The 17,830-nt window shown below is 37.1% G+C and overlaps 1 protein-coding gene across 1 annotated transcript; it reads left to right on the top strand.

Annotated features, from left to right (window-relative positions):
* Positions 1 to 2,664: 2,664 nt before the first annotated feature.
* LOC121889684 (arfaptin-1-like) lies at positions 2,665 to 15,487 on the top strand. Its single transcript, XM_042401847.1, has 7 exons — positions 2,665 to 2,729; positions 8,126 to 8,222; positions 9,737 to 9,855; positions 9,968 to 10,189; positions 10,842 to 10,999; positions 12,679 to 12,853; positions 13,861 to 15,487. Exons 1-7 carry the CDS (start codon positions 2,676 to 2,678, stop codon positions 14,014 to 14,016), a joined length of 981 nt encoding a protein of 326 aa, XP_042257781.1. The 5' UTR covers positions 2,665 to 2,675; the 3' UTR covers positions 14,017 to 15,487.
* The last annotated feature ends 2,343 nt before the right edge of the window (positions 15,488 to 17,830 follow it).

Genomic DNA, 17,830 nt, shown 5'->3' with positions numbered 1-17,830 from the left:
TTGTATACAGACATCACCTGGTTCGTAAGGGAACAAAATGTCTTCAGTACAGACCAAAAAAATCCTAAAACATGTTTAAACTCAGATAGTTTAATAAAAATAACACAACAGCCCTGCAATAAAACCTACGTTTCTTGCATGAAGGTTGTAACTCTAATTTTAGTGCAACTGAGTGTATTTTCGTAACGTGTGCTGGAAAATTCATAGTGGCCGAAACGTGTCTTTAATAAAGCAGAATTAGCTTCTAAACATCGCTTTTCTCCCCAGTTAGCCTGTAGAGTACTTATTTCTTTTGTAATATCGTATACATCTGATATATTTGTGTTATTTACAGAGTATTTGTTGGTTTTTAATTAAATTTTATTCTTATTAATATTATTATTAATATGAACGCCAATAATTGTACATTTTATAGCATTTACTATTATTTTTATTTCTGCATAATATTTTTAATTATTTTTATGTTTTATTCATTTTAGAGCTGCAGTCTTTAATTGATTAGGCAATCGACAGTAAATTCATCAAAATAAAACGATACTCGCTAAATAATCAAATAAGCAATTTTTAAAGCTAAAAATGAAAAATAAAATGGTTCTAGCTTCTCAAATGTGACTATTTTCTGGTTTCTGTAGTCTAACTAGTGCAGTGCCTGTCCAAAACGTGCCTTTCTCAATACCTAGAGAGGGTTGTACCCCTAAACGCCTCTCATGTAGACTATCGATAGACGCTGCAGGCTATTGGTAGACACTACAATTTACCTAATATCTGGAGACTACAATCTTGAGTTGAGCTGAAGTTGAACTTGAGGCCTTTTGAGGGTTCTGTGTCCATTTTGCCTCTTTGGTAATTCGGCCTTCAGTGCTCAGTTTTTGGATGGAGCTTTACTTTAGTACACTGTAGTGTTTACTGAGCTTGCTGTTGCAGAAGTGAAGTTAATCTTCCCTTTTATTAAGCAGAAGTAGAAGTTTTTTAATAATAAGTGGAAGAATTCTTACTCATTGCAACCCCTGTTGGGCTGCAACTAAAACAATTAGGCCTATCTCACTATTATTTTTTTTCAATTAACCGATTAATTGCAGTGTCCAAAAGTGGGGAAAAATTTCGAATTGCAACTTCCCAAAGCCAACGATTGACATCTTCAGCAGTGAAAACCCAAATATATTCAGTTCACAATAATATATGATGAAGAAAAGCAGTAAAATCCTCATGGAATCAGAGAAAATTTGGCATTTTTTACACTATTTTTGCTTTAACAATGACTGAATCGATGATCGTCAGTTGACTAATCGATTCATCAACTCATCTTTTCAGGTCTTCTTTTATATATTAATGATTGCCCACATTTTTGTATTCAGAAATCGAGAGTCCTCACTTTTTAAGGGTTATTTGAACCATTTTGTGTACGGAATTCACTAGAGCTGCAACAATTAACCAAATAGTCGATCGACAGAAAATTAACCAGCAGCCCATTTTGGTAATCCAATGATCATTTTCGTAAGTTTTTAAGCAAAAATTTTAAGGTTTCAGATTCTCAAATGTGGAGATTTCATGTTTTTCTTTGTCATACATGACAGTAAGCTGAATATCTTTGGGTTTTGGACTCTTTGACTCAGGCTTTTATTACTATTTACCGACATTTTGATAATCAACAAATAATTGATTAATTGAGAGAATAACTGGCAGATGAATCAAAATGAAAATAATTGTTAGTTGCACACACAAGATGACATTTATTTTATTGATTTTTAGATTGGATCTGTCAGGGCGTTTCTTGTATATGATTATATTAGCGGTTTCTGGCTTGTGATGTGACACACAAGAAGTCAAAGTTCACTTTTTATCCTGTGTTTCCAATCATACACTTAAGATGAGGTGGTTGTACTTTGTACTTACTGAAAATAAAGTTTTAGGGGAATTACTTTATTACTTATGACAGGAAAGTGGTGAAATTGCAGTAAACACTGCGTCACTGCTGCAGAGTTCTCAACATTAATCCATTTATAAACAAATTTCTACAGCAGTCATATGTTAATAATAACTGATAGTGTCTCTGTGATGTTTCCTTTGGATGTATTTTTATTTATTTCATATTGTGAAGCATAAATCTGCTGAATGAAAGCAACTGATGATGAAAGAAACCTCTGATGCAACATAACAACAAGGCTGGGACTTGTTGCTTTGGCTTCATAAAGTGCAAACATGTCCTGACTCGTAAATGATTCATCATGTTGCTGTTGGTTATGATTGTCAGTGTGTCTTACCTCCATCTTATATTTACCTCCATCTTAGCTTATTTAGTCGTTTTTGTTTCCTGCTGTATGAAATCAGACAGCGCTGCATGTGTGGACTGTAATTTTGATCCACTAGCAGTGTATGACCACTAGATGGCGATAGCAGACACTAATATGAGTGTGAGTGTTGTGTTTTGATGTAAGTGAGTAACAAAAAAAAGCCTCTGAGGTGTTTTCTGCTGCATGTGAGATCTGTTTGTAGATTTTAAAGTTCATATTTTCAGTCGGCAAAAGTTGGCATGAAATATCATATTTTCAGGACAATAATATAAAACTGACTAAACATAAAAGCAACCACAAGAAACATTGTAGATTGATGTTTTCTGTTTTGTCTAGAGGAGGGAGTCGAAGAGGAAGAAGAGGAGGAGGAGGAGGAGGAAGAGGATGGAGGGGGCGGAGCAAAAAGGAGGCATCCAGGAGGAGGAAGCTCCTTCCAGGGTGAGACAGCATGAAAACCGCTCGTTACTGACGTTTCTTCTGCTCTGTTTGACTCAATCAGAGTGTTGAAAACTGATTTTTAAAATAATTCTTACTGTCAAAACAGACTTTTAGTTTTTCACTCTCACATTGGAGCAGATCTCAAACACAGCTGGATGTGTTTTCCTCAAACATGAAGCAGCTATAATTGATATATTTTACAACAACAATGTATGAAATCATAGTGATGAATCTACAGAGAATTATCAGCAACTCTGCATCTCCCGTCGGCTTCACGGAGCTTTATAGCGAGTTTCAGATCGTTGTTTAGTCGTCTGGTACAGTTGGGCGATATATGGCCCTAAAGTAACATCACGATATTTCAGGGTATTTCTTCGATAATTATATTCTTGACGATATGACAAAATACTCCTTGTGGTGATCCGACCACAAGTGGGCAGCTCTAAGTACGTCAATTCACACCTGGCATTAAAATGCGTCTCTGAATTCATTTTGAGTGACCTCTTGTGATCAGATCCCACTTCCCCGCTCTATATGCAAATAAACATGTACATAATTTCTGTTTGCAAAGACCAAATGCGTTGTTGTTGTTTTTAACCGGCGGGAGGCAGCGGTACACATCCTGTGTCTGGTCTGCCAGAAATCAACAGAAGAAGAAGTTGCTAAGACCTTGACATGCAGGCAAAATCCAAATTATTCAGCCCAAATGGAAATCAGATAGCGTTTTACATTAATAATTTACTCTTATTGGGTGTTTACTTGCAGAGGTTTTATTGCACTTACAGTAAGGTAATGAGTGTCTGCTGCTTATTGTAGGTTCAAAGATTAAAGGTTGTCATTGTTCTGTTTTTGTGTTTTCAACGTTTACTCTGTTTTGGCCTCAGGGGGGCGCTGCAATATTTATTCAGTTGTCTACTCATCTTAACAGAAAGTTTAAAACCACAAACTGCTGTATATGTGAGATAGATGATGTGATGTGAATAAACCAAAATGCCTCCTGATGGTTGGATGCTTTTGGATAACTTTGTTTTTAATGAGTATTTTGATGATATCTAACAGGTGTGTGGTTTTGCATTATTTACATTTGCTCTCTGCTCTATAAAAACTTGGGCTTTTTGAATTGGATTGTTTCACTCTAACCGCAAAAAAAAGATAATAATAATTCTCACTTACTTCTCTTAGTATCTAGCCGTGCAGATAGTTTTTGTTTTGGAGATATCTCTCTCTGAGGTTTCTGCTTCTACTTTAGTGCAGTGGAGGTGAATTGAATTTAGTTTGTGCTGCTCAAGAACTGTGACATTATCATCTGATAATCTACAAACTTTGCTGTTGTTAACTTTTGAAGAAATAGTCCTTATAAGTGTCAGTTTTTGTTTATTTTTTCACATGAATAATAAGATACAAAAAACAAAATGCATTAAAGGAGTATAAAAGGATTGTGCTGGTGAGTTTAAAAACAAACAAACAAAAAGAGTTTATAAAAACATGAAATTAAAAAAGTACATTAGCATAACATTCAAAAAAGAAAAAATTACAAAAATAGAAAAAAAATTTAGGATAAATTATATGTCAACAATAAAATATACAACTGCTAGAAAAGATATTAGGACAAAGAAAGAAGGCCACAACATACAAAATGCAAGTATTTTGTCTCAACAAATGAGCTTTAAGCCTTAAATTAAAAGTTTGTGAGATCCTGCATATCTGAATTGAAAGAGAATTGTTCAAAATCTTGGAGAAAAAAAAGGAATTTACATGTCTGAAGTTATACGTATGAATCAATTTGTCTTAAATATTTACATTTTAACGCTATAAGTGTATATTTACACATCCTCACATCCTTGTATGTTCACATAATCGCAGGCTGCAGCTACATGAGCGACTGAGTGTGTTAACACTGTATTATACACGTGTAAAACAGACGTGATGGATTTATTTGTTCTTTGTAGATATTCCCAAACACACGTTATGTAACCTGTTAAATAAAAGAGTAAAACAACTCGCTAACAGCCTCTACAATGTTATCACCTGTTGTCACGACAACAAAAGCAAACTGTAGTGATAAATGGTGACAGTGTGGATGAAATGGATGGGAAAGTGTTTCTGTGTCTGATAAGACGGCCGTTGTTGTGGTTAACAGTTATCGTGTGACGGCAGGTAACGGGCGTGGTCCTGCTGCTGTGATGTCAGCAGGTGACTCACCTGTGTGCAGAGCAGTTAATACAAATAACAGCTGATGGAAAGTAGTTTGAGTCTTATTGTTTTATAAGTGTAGCTGCGTTATTTAAAAGCAGTTTGTTGGGTGTTTTTTTTTTTTTTAAAGCAAATGGATGTCAAGTGTTACTACTTAACGGCGCCTGATTGTATAAATGTCGCTTTAAAAAAGTGTTTTGTTTTACAGTTATAGCTTTAGATGTTGCTCTCAGGACCTCAGACTGTTGAGGTGAATGAGAAGCTGGATTTATGTGGCCAAGAAACGTTTGATAACGAACACAAAAATTCATTTTCTAACATAAAAACACAGAAACAACTATAGTTCAGTGCTATTATTTGCTCTGTTTATTTATTTTCTGAATATGAGAACCATGAGCTCAAAGTTATATAAAAAAGAAAAATACTGTACTTGAGTTACTCAACATTAGCACCAAATACAATCAGTCAATAATGCTATTAAAATCAATCCATTAACATAAAAATATAGTTTCATTTAGAAGGTGCACATTTCTATGTTTGAGGTAGATTACGTCTATCTTTGCTGTCTGAACAACGTCAACTTGTATTCTTCTGACTAACTGACTGCAAACCTCGTTTGGGAGCATTGTTTTGCTCGGTCTCTGGAATCGTTTTTGTTGGCAGGTGAGATTTGTCCGCCTAAGTCCTTGCTGATTGCACTGCGATGACGCAAGCGGTCTGTTCGTTTGGGAATGCGGAAAAGTTGCGGTAAATTTAGCAAAATTGCAAGCTTTCACAAATATTGCTGACATTTCTTGAATTAGAGTTAATTATTGCCATCACAAAATCACTGTTTCCTGGAGGGACTGGTCAGTCGTTCCTGGTCCAGTCCAGTGATCCAAACAGTCTTTTGGAGGGGGATTGTGTGAATGCTGCTTTAAAACAAGCTGTGATGTTGAAAGTGAGGATGTAAATGGAGCCACAAGTGCAAAAATAAATGTGTGTCTTTGAAGTGTTTTGGGTGGATTTTCCCTTTAAGAGCTTAATGTAGAAACCAGCAACCTTCCGGTCACACGACAACTTCTCTAACCTTTGGTAAAAGCAAAGGTGGATAAATTGTGTGTGTGTGTGTGTGTGTGTGTGTGTGTGTGTGTGTGTGTGTGTGTGTGTGTGTGGCTCGTTTTGCGTCACTACATGCCTCGCTGTCTCTTCAATGCGACACAACAACTTTGAGCCAAATTCCTCCGGCCCGGTGAGCCCTCCACAGGTGTGTGTGTGTGTGTGTGTGTGTGTGTGTGTGTGTGTGTGTGTGTGTGTGTGTGTGTGTGTGTGTGTGAAACAACATTAACTGGACAGCTGGACAACTGGACAGCAGTATAGCGTGTGTGTGTGTGTGTGTGTGTGTGTGTGTGTGTGTGTGTGTGTGTGCGCGTGTGTGCGCGTGTGTGTGTCGTTACCTCTCATCTGTGTCAGGTGACTATTTCCTGTCTTGAGTGCTCCACTAACCTCTGACCTGTTTGCCTGCCGCCAATCACAACAGGGAGCCATCATCTCCGTGGCAACCTCACAACCTTTTGATCTGGATTCTGATTGGCCCCTGTAAGCTCCAGTTCCCACGGTGATCCTTACCGTATTGTCACAGTGCACTGACATCTGACCTTTGACCTTTTTTTTTACTGTTGACTACTTCTGATGTTCGTGTTGTGTTCGAGGGCTGTAGGAAGTCCAGGAAAACTCTGCTGGTTTACTTGCTAAAGGGCTCAGAGGCAGCAGCTGATGAGAGAGGGAGATAGGGATTTGAACCTGCAACCTTTAACTCCACCTGCTACTGGTCTTCAGTCGTCCAAGATTTTGTACAAGATGAAAAAACAGACCAATAGAAAACCGACTGCAGTTTGACGTGCAAAAATGTATTTTCATATAGAGATTCCACATTGCATAAACTGTAAACAATATTTTGTACATTTCATTCTCTTCATTTTAAATCTGTTGCAGCTCTTTTCAGTTTACGATATATTCTAAATAGTTTTATTGTAAATTTCTATTTTATATTATTTCAAATGACTTAACTCTTGTTACTTGTATCTTCTCTTGTATCTTGTATTTTTTGATTGTTTACACCACAACACCGAGGCAAATTGATTGTATGTGTGAACCTACTCGGCAAATAACCTGATTCTGACTCTGATCCCAAAAGGGACCCGAGGACGTTCAAAACCGGTTCAAAACAGACAATTAACAAGCAGCCAGGGTTGAAAGAAGTTGTCTTTTTTTTTTTTTTTTTTGCACCATCATCCAAACCAAAAAGAAAACCTCATAGTTTTCTCCCGCATCATCTGATCAGAGCTGACAGAGAGTCTGTTCGGTTCAACTCGAGTATTTGACATATTTACAATGTGACAAAAAAACAGGACCAAATCCAGACCAAGTTGGACGTGGTCTGGGTCTGGGTCTGGGTTAGGGTTAGGGTTGGGTCTCAGTTACTAGAAAGCAAGAGGACACTATAAGACCTCTGGTCACAGGTCAGCCACAGTAAAACTTTCTGTCCAAAAAGTACTCAAAGTAGATACTACGTGTGGACTATTGTGTGGTCTTTGTAATCCCATGTGGGAAAACTAAATAAAACAGGTTTTTCAATGCTAAAAGTTAGAGGGTCACCAAAGGGATTTCATCATTTCAGAGTGAAATGAATGGGAATAGTTGTTTCAATATTTCTGTCCAGTGGTGACCAACCGATATTGCCATAACTAGATGAAAAATGCCTCTTCTACCTGGATGGCAATGTATGTGTTTTCTCAATATGTTTAATTTACCAATTAACCATGCTTGTTGTGGTTCTCCGTGATGCTCGTCTATACACGTCGTAATTAAATACAACAGCAGTAAAAATGTGAGGTTTTGTTTTTTCATTAATTTCCTCCCTCCTAGATGATCTGTTCTAGTTGCTTTGAGGGTCTGAACCAGAACCTCTCAGTCATATTTCTCCCCTCCAAGTGGCACCCTAAAACGTGCCGTCCTCCTTCAAGTCTGAATTTTCTTGATGTTGAACAGAAGTGTAGATTTTTCTTCTTTTCAGTCAGTTATGAAAACCAACTTGAGGAGGCTTGAAGCTGATTGGACGCCCTGTTTATTTGTGGACATACTTTGATGAAATACCCAGCACTATGTGTACCATTTACTTACTATGGTTTGTTTTGTTTTGTTGTTGTTGTTGTTTTTTATAGGAAGTGAACAGTAACAGCAACCACACTGACAACGATGTTACTTCCTGTCAAGCTGAGGACACACCAGAGATCACCATGGAAACGGAACAGAGCAAAGGCAAGTAGAGCAGAAGAAGAGTAAATGTGACTTGTGCTGGAAGAAGTATTCAGATCCTTTACTTAAGTAAAAGTACCAACACAGCAATGTAAAAATACTCCATTACAAGTGCATGCATGCATGAAAAATCCTACTTAAAGATCCCCTCCAGACATATATTTAGACATATAAGAATACTCTGCTTGGGACATAATGTGTGTCTGATTTGTTTTTTCCACAAAGAAAGTATCACCATGTTAAAATGGCATCTACTCCCTCTTCCTCATTAAAAATTCCAGAGTCTATGAATATGCAGACATATTTCATTTCATTTCAAAAGTTTAACTACTTCACAGAAGATGTCTCCTGCTTCACTGTTAAGTCAGTCCTCAGTGTTTGTGCACTGGAGGCTTCTAGTTTCCACATCACACTTGTGTAATAAGGGGAATATTGGACCAGGATTGGCTCCAAGCTATTTGTGATGTCACAAATCATGCTTGTAAATCCCCAAATTGGATTTTCAGTGAGCTCAGCGAGACTTGGCGAACTCTGCACATACATCATTCTGCAAAGTGAAGCTCAAACATCCAACTGAAGGAACAAGCAGCAAGGGGGACGTTTGTATTATGAGCTTAATGTAGTTAAAGTATTGCAGTAAAAGTACATAAGTATTATGAGCTTGATGTAGTTAAAGTATTGCAGTAAAAGTACATAAGTATTATGAGCTTGATGTAGTTAAAGTATTGCAGTAAAAGTACATAAGTATTATGAGCTTGATGTAGTTAAAGTATTGCAGTAAAAGTAGTGGTTTGGTCCCTCTGACTGATAATTATTATATATGACATCATTAGATTATTAATAGTGAAGCATCAGTGTTAGAGCAGCATGTTACTGTTGTAGCTGCTGGAGGTGGAGCTAGTTTACACTACTTTATATACAGTTAGCTAGTTTAGTCCACTGGTTCCCAACCTAGGGGTCGAGGCCCCTCCAAAGGGTCAGCAGATAAATCTGAGGGGTCGTGAGATGATTAATGGGAGAGGAAAGAAGAAAAAACAAAGTTCTGATATACACTATGGACTTTTTTCTCTAATATTTGATTTTTGGTGAAATATTGGATCATTTGAACATTTATTGAAATTAAAGCATGTTAGAAGTTTGGAAGGAAAAATCACTATTTGGTGGAGCTGTTAACAACTCATAGACATGTGAAATGTGACCCCGACTACACACTGCTTTTTGTAAGACGTCAAAAGTCAAAAAGGTTGGAAACCACTGGTTTCATCTTTAACAATGTGTTGTATTTTAAAAGCTTGTTATATTATCCATTGTGTCAAATCTTCATCTGAAAAGTAACTAAAGTTGTTAAATAAATGTAGTGGAGTAGAAAGTAGTAGTACTTAGTTACTTTCTTTACTGGCATGAATGTCACTTTAAAAAAAGATTATATAAACTAAATAATTTGTAAAAATATATTTTCAATATCAGACAATCTGTCTATTCAGCCAATTAAATAGACCTTTTGACCTAAACTACAGAGGTCCCAGAGACACCCCAGAAACAGGAGAGTGGACCTGTGGTTGTCCCAGGCAACAACAAGAGCCCGGCCAGCGAGAAGCTGCAGAGAGTCCGCAAGTGGAGCATCAACACCTATAAGGTGAGAGAAGTGAGAGATCTGTGTTTACAAAGCAGAAAATGAAACTGATATCTGGCGGAAGATGATCAATCAATCTTCAGATCAATAGTACCCTCCCTCTGTCTGTCTGCAGTGCACCCGGCAGGCTCTGTCAGAGAAGCTCGGTCGTGGATCTCGTACGGTGGATCTGGACTTGGAGCCTCGCCTGGAGTTGCTCAAAGACGACCGACAACGCTACGATCACATGACCAAGTTAGCTCAGACGCTGGCCAATCAGCTCTCTCAGTTCACAGTTACCCAGAAGACACTGGGGGATGCCTTCAACGAGCTCAGCCTCAAAACGCCAACACTGCATGTGAGTTTAAAAATATTGTCATCGCTATTACCCTTAAAACTATTAATGTACTACTGCTGCTAACGAGGATGCTCTGATGAGGTTTTTTATGGTTAATACATTTTATGTCCCCTTTTAAAAATAAAATGTCCATCATGAGTTCTAAAAGCACAAGGCGACGTCCTCAAATTGCTTGTTTTGTTTAACCAACAGAAAAAAACAACTAATCCTCAGATTTTAAGAGCTGGAACCTAACGCACTATTCGTTAAAACCAGGACACAACATCACTGTCAGTAATCAACAAAAATGTTGCCACTTACGACTTGTTGTTGTTTTTGTGGTTGCAAAACTTGTCAATATCTGAATTTGACACATTGGGCCTCAAGCAAGAAACACTCAGACAAAGTGATTCATTATTAAGTGGCACCTACAAGTGATATAAGACAATTTGTGGTATTTACCGTGTTCTTGTATGTGGAATTTTCTCTGAGGTACAAATTAAATTTACGAGATCTGTCGTACGATTAATTTCAGATGGTTCAGAGAGTTTGTTGAATCCGAACTCGTACAAACAAACAGAGAAAGAAGTTTAGGAGAAGAATACAAAAATTATTGGCTGACACTGAGGCCTTAACGAGGCTCTGATCATTGTAATACTATACTGGACATCAGGTGGAGTTTGGTGTGAATGCAGAAGCTCAGAAGTTTCTGTCTAAGAGCGGCGAGACTCTGACGGCGGCCATTAACTCCTTCACATCCGACATGAACACTTTGGTCAACAAAACCATCGAGGACACCATGATCAACGCCAAGCAGTACGAGACTGTCAGGTAGGTGGAAAACACACTTCCTGTTTCCTGTCAGCATCCAGACATGACAACAGTATGGATGTAGATGATGTCACAGCTGTCATATCCAGATATTTATGAGTTTAATAGCAAAAAATGTTTTGACATTCAACAGTCAAACAGAGAAATCCACCAAAAAAGAAAGAGAGAGACTAGTCTCTGCACGCACAGGAGATGAAAATAAACCAGAATGCAACGCAGTCACAAGGACGGGTTTTGGTAAGGGATGATAAAGAAAGGCATTCTGGGAAATGTAGGAAAACATGATAGAAGTAGAAATCACAAGATGACAGCACTTGAAGTCCAATGTGTTTAATGTCACAGACTAAACAAATTAAACTGGGGCTACAGCTAATGATTATTTTCATTATTGATTAATCTTAATTAATCTGCCAGTTATTTTCTCAATGAATCATCATTTTGTCTGAGCAGCAGTCAAAAATCCAAAGATATTCAGTTTACAATAGTATAAAACAGAAAAGCATTAAATAATCACATTTGAGAAACTGCAAATATAGGTATCTTTTCTTAAAAAATGACTGACAATTATTCAATCAATTATCAAAGTAGTTGCGGATAAATTTTCTGTCAGTCGACTAATCATTTAAACAACTAATTTTAATTAATCAAACAACTAATTGTTTGGTCCTTAAAACATCATAAAACTGGGAAAGGTGCCCATCACAATTACCTAGAGCCCAATGAACAACGCAAAAGATATCAAATTACTACTATAATGTTAGACAAGAAAAAAGCAGCAAATTTGAGAACCTAAAACCATCAAATATTTGGTATTTTTGCTTTAAAAAATGACATAAATCAAATCAAAATAGTTTCTTTCCATTGACTAAGTGACTAATTGAAAGGAATAAAGGAAGAAAATAATATTTATTTTGAAAAATGTAAACATCCAACAATGGCTCACTGACCAGAACTATTAGTGACACAGTCAGGGTCAGGACACCTGCTGACAGCTGTTTTATGATGATTTACATTCACTCAAAACTGGTTCTTACGACTCAAATGTGTTTGCAGTTGTTCTGAATACCTTCACTCAAAGGTAACCCTCACAGAGAGGCGAGGGGGACAAGGAGACATGGTATTGTTTCACAACAGGGCGTATTTTAATAATAATGATGGCAGTGACACTACATGAGCATAGGTAACCAGAGTAACTTGTCTAAGCCTACATCCATGAGTATGCTACTGGTATGCTACCGCTACTGTAGGTGATGCATTGCCAAAACATTCCGGGTGCAACTCAAGCCCTAGAATTATTGTTCCACACGTCAGAGTAAGTGGATTATTAAACTATTTTGACAGTAATTGTTTGGGTCAGGGAGCATACCAAACTGAGGGAGGTTGCATACCGAACAGTTGGGGATGAATTCACAAATGGTTACACCCCTAATTTGTGCAGTAGACAACGTCACAACTGCACATTTTTAGTTGTATACTATCAATAGCATGAACTCAGACATGTTTTTTCAGATATTATATTAGTAGAGTTGATATTTTACCTACCTAGAGCCTAACATCCATTCAGTGATATCCCACCCCAACAGGACCTCAGGACAATTATTTTAAAAAATGGTCTGTAGTGAGAAAAAATGTTGGAGACAGCCATTGTAGATGACCATGCAAATTTTTGTGACTTCCAGAATTGAGTACGATGCGTACCGAGTCGACCTGGAGGAGCTGAACCTGAAGCCCCGTGACGCCATCACCCTGCCGAAACTGGAGCAGGCCCAGAAAGACTTCCAGAGCCAGAGGGAGAAGTACCAGAAGGTCAAAGACGACCTGTCTGTCAAACTCAAGCTGCTAGAGGAGAATAAGGTGATACAGAATGAGAGACCACTCAGGGTCTTGGAAGACCAGGAAATGGTCATCTTTTGTGATGTGATTTATCTTTCCATTCGTTGCTGATGCTCCTGAACTGCCAGAAATAGATGCAGATGACAATACGATGTCAAGAATTACACCAACTTTTCTAAATCAGTCAAGTATAAATTTTTCTTTTTTTTGGCTTTTTTTTCTCCAGATTTCTGGCATTTACACTTGTGGGCAAATTGAAAGTTTGCATAAATCTCGTTAAGTAAGAAATAGATTCTCTGATAAATAACTTTTTGTTTAGAGGTAAGAAACAGTAGGAATAATATTACTTAAGTTGTGTATCGTTTTAAATGTTTCAGTGCCAAAACAATACCTGAACATCAGTACTAATAGCCAAACAACACTTTTGATAGCTTACTTTGAGAAATATAAACCTTTTTAACAAAGTTAAAAAATGTTAAATATTGTCAAGATACAAGCAGCCATACAACAACTTTACAAAACATTTCTAAAATAGGCAGTTTTAATTAAATCAGGAACTCTCTGATCAAAAACAGTAAACAAAGTTACAAATCTGTGCACACTTTCGATAGCATGCACAGATTTAGCTTTCTGTAACTCTGCAAAGGGTAGCTTTCTCTAATCTTTATATTTTTCAATACTCTGAACTATGGACACATTTCTGTTGATACCAAAAAAATATTTTATTTAGGGGTATCTAATATTAAGGGGTTGATATGCAGCCCTAAATATCTTAATTTACAATTCAGCAGACGCTCTAATGTAAAGTGACTTCCAGTTAGAGCCACAGTAATATAATGACTAGTAAGTGTGTGATTTTGGGGCAGTTAAATGCAGTCGCCACCCTGGTTTGACAAATAAGTGTTATTATGAAAATGCCAAAATTGATTCATAACTATTTATGAACAAATACACAAAAAAAGTAAAGAGTTTCACATTCTAGCGGGTTCAGACTTGACATATCCTTCATTTTTTCTCTCTGCCTCCAGGTCAAAGTCCTTCATAACCAGTTATGGCTTCTCCATAACGCTATAGCAGCTCACAGTTTATCGTGTCACAGCTTCCTGGAGCAAAACATCCAGCAGGCCGGCGAGCAACTCAACAACCCCAGCATGGATGCCCCCTCCTGGCTGGAGGACTGCTGACACAACAACAACAACAAAAATTCACCGTATGGCAGGTGGACAGATGTGGGTTTGGAAGACGTTCTGGGGTTCATGGACGCTGCTGTTAGAAAAGTTTGAGAGCAATAGTTAGTCACGTAGATAGGTAGCAATTTGATGTATACCTATTTATAATGGTGAATTTGAATTTTGGGATGAATTGAATTGGGATGGATTTCCAGCTTCTGGAAAACTCTTTATATATTGAGATTATTATGCCAGAGGGAAATTAATTGTTTTGGACATTGTATGGGGTTTCTGGGTCCTGGGGTTTCTCATACTGGTCTGGAAAGGCCTAGAAAATGTTGACTCTCCAGGTTTCAAAATGTTGTGGAACAGCATAAAAGTCAGTCAAGAAAGTTCTGAAAAGGATGTCCATCATTTTGAACTGTTGAGATTATATTTAGGACAAAAGAAATCTCTTTTTGTACCTCACATGCTCTCACAGACATACAGTACTTGTGACTTCTGACCTGTTTAACAGCGACACACACACACACATATATATATGTACCCCTCCTGGTTTTCTTTCCTCTGTCTCACTGTGTTTGGGAGTAAATCCATCTAATCCTCTGTGAGGCACTAAGCCTTTCTTTGAACTTTAAAAATCCTCAGCCACTGCAGTCAGAAACTTAGAGCCACTAAAAGTGCCTCAACACCACAGAAAACATTTTCACCAGCTAGGGTTAGGTTCTTATAGTGAGTTATATTTTGATAATATCTGGATTCACTGAGCTCTAAAGCTATCAAATCTATTTAATTTTTGTCTCATATTTTAAATAATATAGAAAACATACAGGTAACAGCTTGCCTTTTTAAGCTAGCTCTGACCGCCACTTTCGCCGGTTTTGATGTCAAACATTGCATCGGCAGCAGATTACGTCAGCTGTACCTAAATAATGTAGGGCAGCAACTATTATGCCCGTTGTAATTTCCTAGAGCCCAAGGTGACTTCTTGAAATGTATTGTTTTGTCTCATCAACAGTCAAAAATCCAAAGATATTCAGTTTACTATCATGTATGACACAGAAAAGCTTTGACAATTTGGGTTTGGATTTGAAAAAATTTTATCAAAACTCAACCCTCGCACCAGCTGATTACACATTGAGGAAAGACAGGACAGCTGATGGATGATCACTTGTTTACTTAACTTTCCAGCCACAGCTTTAGTTTCACTTGTTCTTGTCTGGTTGTCTGCTGGTCATTTCCTTCTCTGGTTTACAGATTTAAGAAGTTCAGAAACGTGTTGGGACCAAACATTTCCGCGAATCCAAAAAATGCTGCTGTATGCCGACGATGTTGTCTTGATTGTTGGTAAAGAAAGGTTGGTTATAACCAATCTTTCAGGCAATGTCTCATCAGTAGCCAAAGTGTTGGTGTTTATTTACTGTCTGTCTAATCAAATGCTATATCATCATCAGTCTGTAAGCTTATTAAAAGTGTTTAAACCTCAGCTGACTTCCTATACAGATATGATTAACCGGAACTTAAGTTGCGTCCACAACCTACAGTGGTTGTCACTTCTCAGTATACTCCAGTGTTGCACTCCAGTTACATTCCAGTTGATAGATGGCTCCATGTACACTGACTTAATATTCATTTAACTATTCTATCAGACAGCTACACAACATAAAACATCAAGAAATCAGTTGAGTTGCCTGTCTAGTGTGTTCAATCTCTACAATTTAAGAAATGTTGCCTATTGTTGTGCATGATTGTCTTTATTGTCAGTTAGGAAAGTTTGGCAGTCGCAAGCATTTTGGGCAACATATGATCCATGTTTGATCAAAAGACAACATAATAATTAGTTTCTTAGTCTTCATTAAAATTTAAAACCAAAATATTCCTTTTGCACACTTTGCAATTGTGCTGAAAAGACCAGTTTTCTGTTTTTACCCCCAAAATACTATGCTGGTAAAGATGTTCAGCTTAGTTGAAAATGCTGAGTAATTGTGCTGATTTTATATGTATTTTTCTGATCGAGATCAAAAATCCACCTGATCATCCTGATCCATTTGGTGGACAAAATAACAGAAACACCTAGACAGTTTGATGTTGTCCGATGCAACATCCTGAACATTGTGAAGCTCATACAGTTTATTTTTGTCGATCACCCTTCATTTTAGATTTTTAGGCAGTGTTGAATTAGATTGCATCATAATGTGAAACGTTCCTGTTTTTTTGTCCACCTACTGTATGTTCTTGCACTCTTTGCACTTAAAATGCCTTTCCAAAGCATTACCTGCCTTCAGTTTTTTCCATGATACTGTATGATGAAATGTTCAGTGAATTTACTCCTTTCAGACTGTTTTGTTAACATGTATGGAAGTGTTTTTGTTTGTCACTGTATCTCATAGCCTTGTTATAACTATGCAATGACTGTGGATGTTTTTGTGCAATAATAACCCCCAAAGTCCTTCTCACTTTAAAAAACTATATATACTGTACACCGCCAGTGAATTGTCTTGGCTTAGTCAGTGTGTGTTTTGAAAAACAGAACTGTCCCACCTGGATAAAATATCACCTTAAAGGGAAATCCCACTCAATTAAAAAATGTAAAACTGTAGTTCCTGTCATGTGATAAGAGGCCAAAAACAGCCACCAACCAAAGTCATAAACCACAGAATTCTTAGTTTTTGTCAAATAAGTTTGACAAAAAGAAACTGCAAACAATATGGATGTTTTGGGAGGCAAATTTTGTTTTTTAAGATTTTGTTTCCAGGTGATAATAAGACAGTAATTTTATTTTTTTCCATTGTTGTTTGTTTGTTTGTTTGTTTTTTAAACGATTATGGTGATTTTGAGTGAAAACGTATTATTTTGTCATTTAATTTTGTCAAACCAGTAGTTTGTTTAAAAAAAAAATCATAATAATAATCTTGGGGGATAAAATCTTACCTCAAGGTCCACCTACAAGCCTTTATTTTCCAGAGCTTGCACCAGCATCTCGTGGTCTTCCTCAGTGGATGCACTTTTTTCCTAGTAAAGCTCCTGAAAAAGCCAGCAAGGAAACTTTTTATTTTTTTACTCAAGGTCCAGTACTAAGTACACTGAGCAAAACTCCATTCACTGAGGATGACCATGAGATAAAAACCCTGGAAAAAAGCTAGTAAAAGGACCTTGAGTTAAGATTATTTCAAGATTATTTTTTCATGGTCATGACAAAACATGCTACCAAGACTCTTTACCTTGTGATGACAGATTATTATTCCCATTTGATCTTGTAATTATTATTTTTTGATCACTGGAAACGTGACACAATAATCATAAATAATTACCTGATAATCACTGGAAAGCAAAAACCTTTTTAGCTTGGTTTTACATTTGCCTCTTGGAAATTTCCACCTGTTATTATATATTCTACACTACAGGAAACATAATGATGAATTTTTAAATCGAGTGCCGTTTCTCTTAAATGTTTGTTTTTTCAACTCTTGAAAGACAAAATGTATAGGGAGGTTATTGGCCATCACACCTCCTGAGTAATTCATATTCTCCAATCTGATATGAGATTTACTCCAATCTCCCTTAATTATTTTCAGGGTTTTATGAAAACCAAAACGTAACTTAAATCATTTGTAACCTCTGTTCACAAACCAAGCATTCTGTGCAATTAACTATTGAGGAAAACTTTTGGATCTGCAGCAGGGGAATGAATGTTTTGGGTTTTTTCCAGCAGCAGCAGTAATAGTGCTGGTTGTCCCCTGGCTTTCTTCCAACAGACTGATCTCATAAACACAACACAGGTTTGTGAAAATCTTGAAAAATGGATCAATCTCAAATCAGCCTGCAATCC

This window comes from Thunnus maccoyii, chromosome 22, assembly GCF_910596095.1.
Source record: "Thunnus maccoyii chromosome 22, fThuMac1.1, whole genome shotgun sequence".
Lineage (NCBI taxonomy): Eukaryota > Metazoa > Chordata > Actinopteri > Scombriformes > Scombridae > Thunnus > Thunnus maccoyii.
The sequence above is the reverse complement of the archived record's forward strand: the minus strand, read 5'-3'. Positions and strand labels throughout refer to the sequence as shown.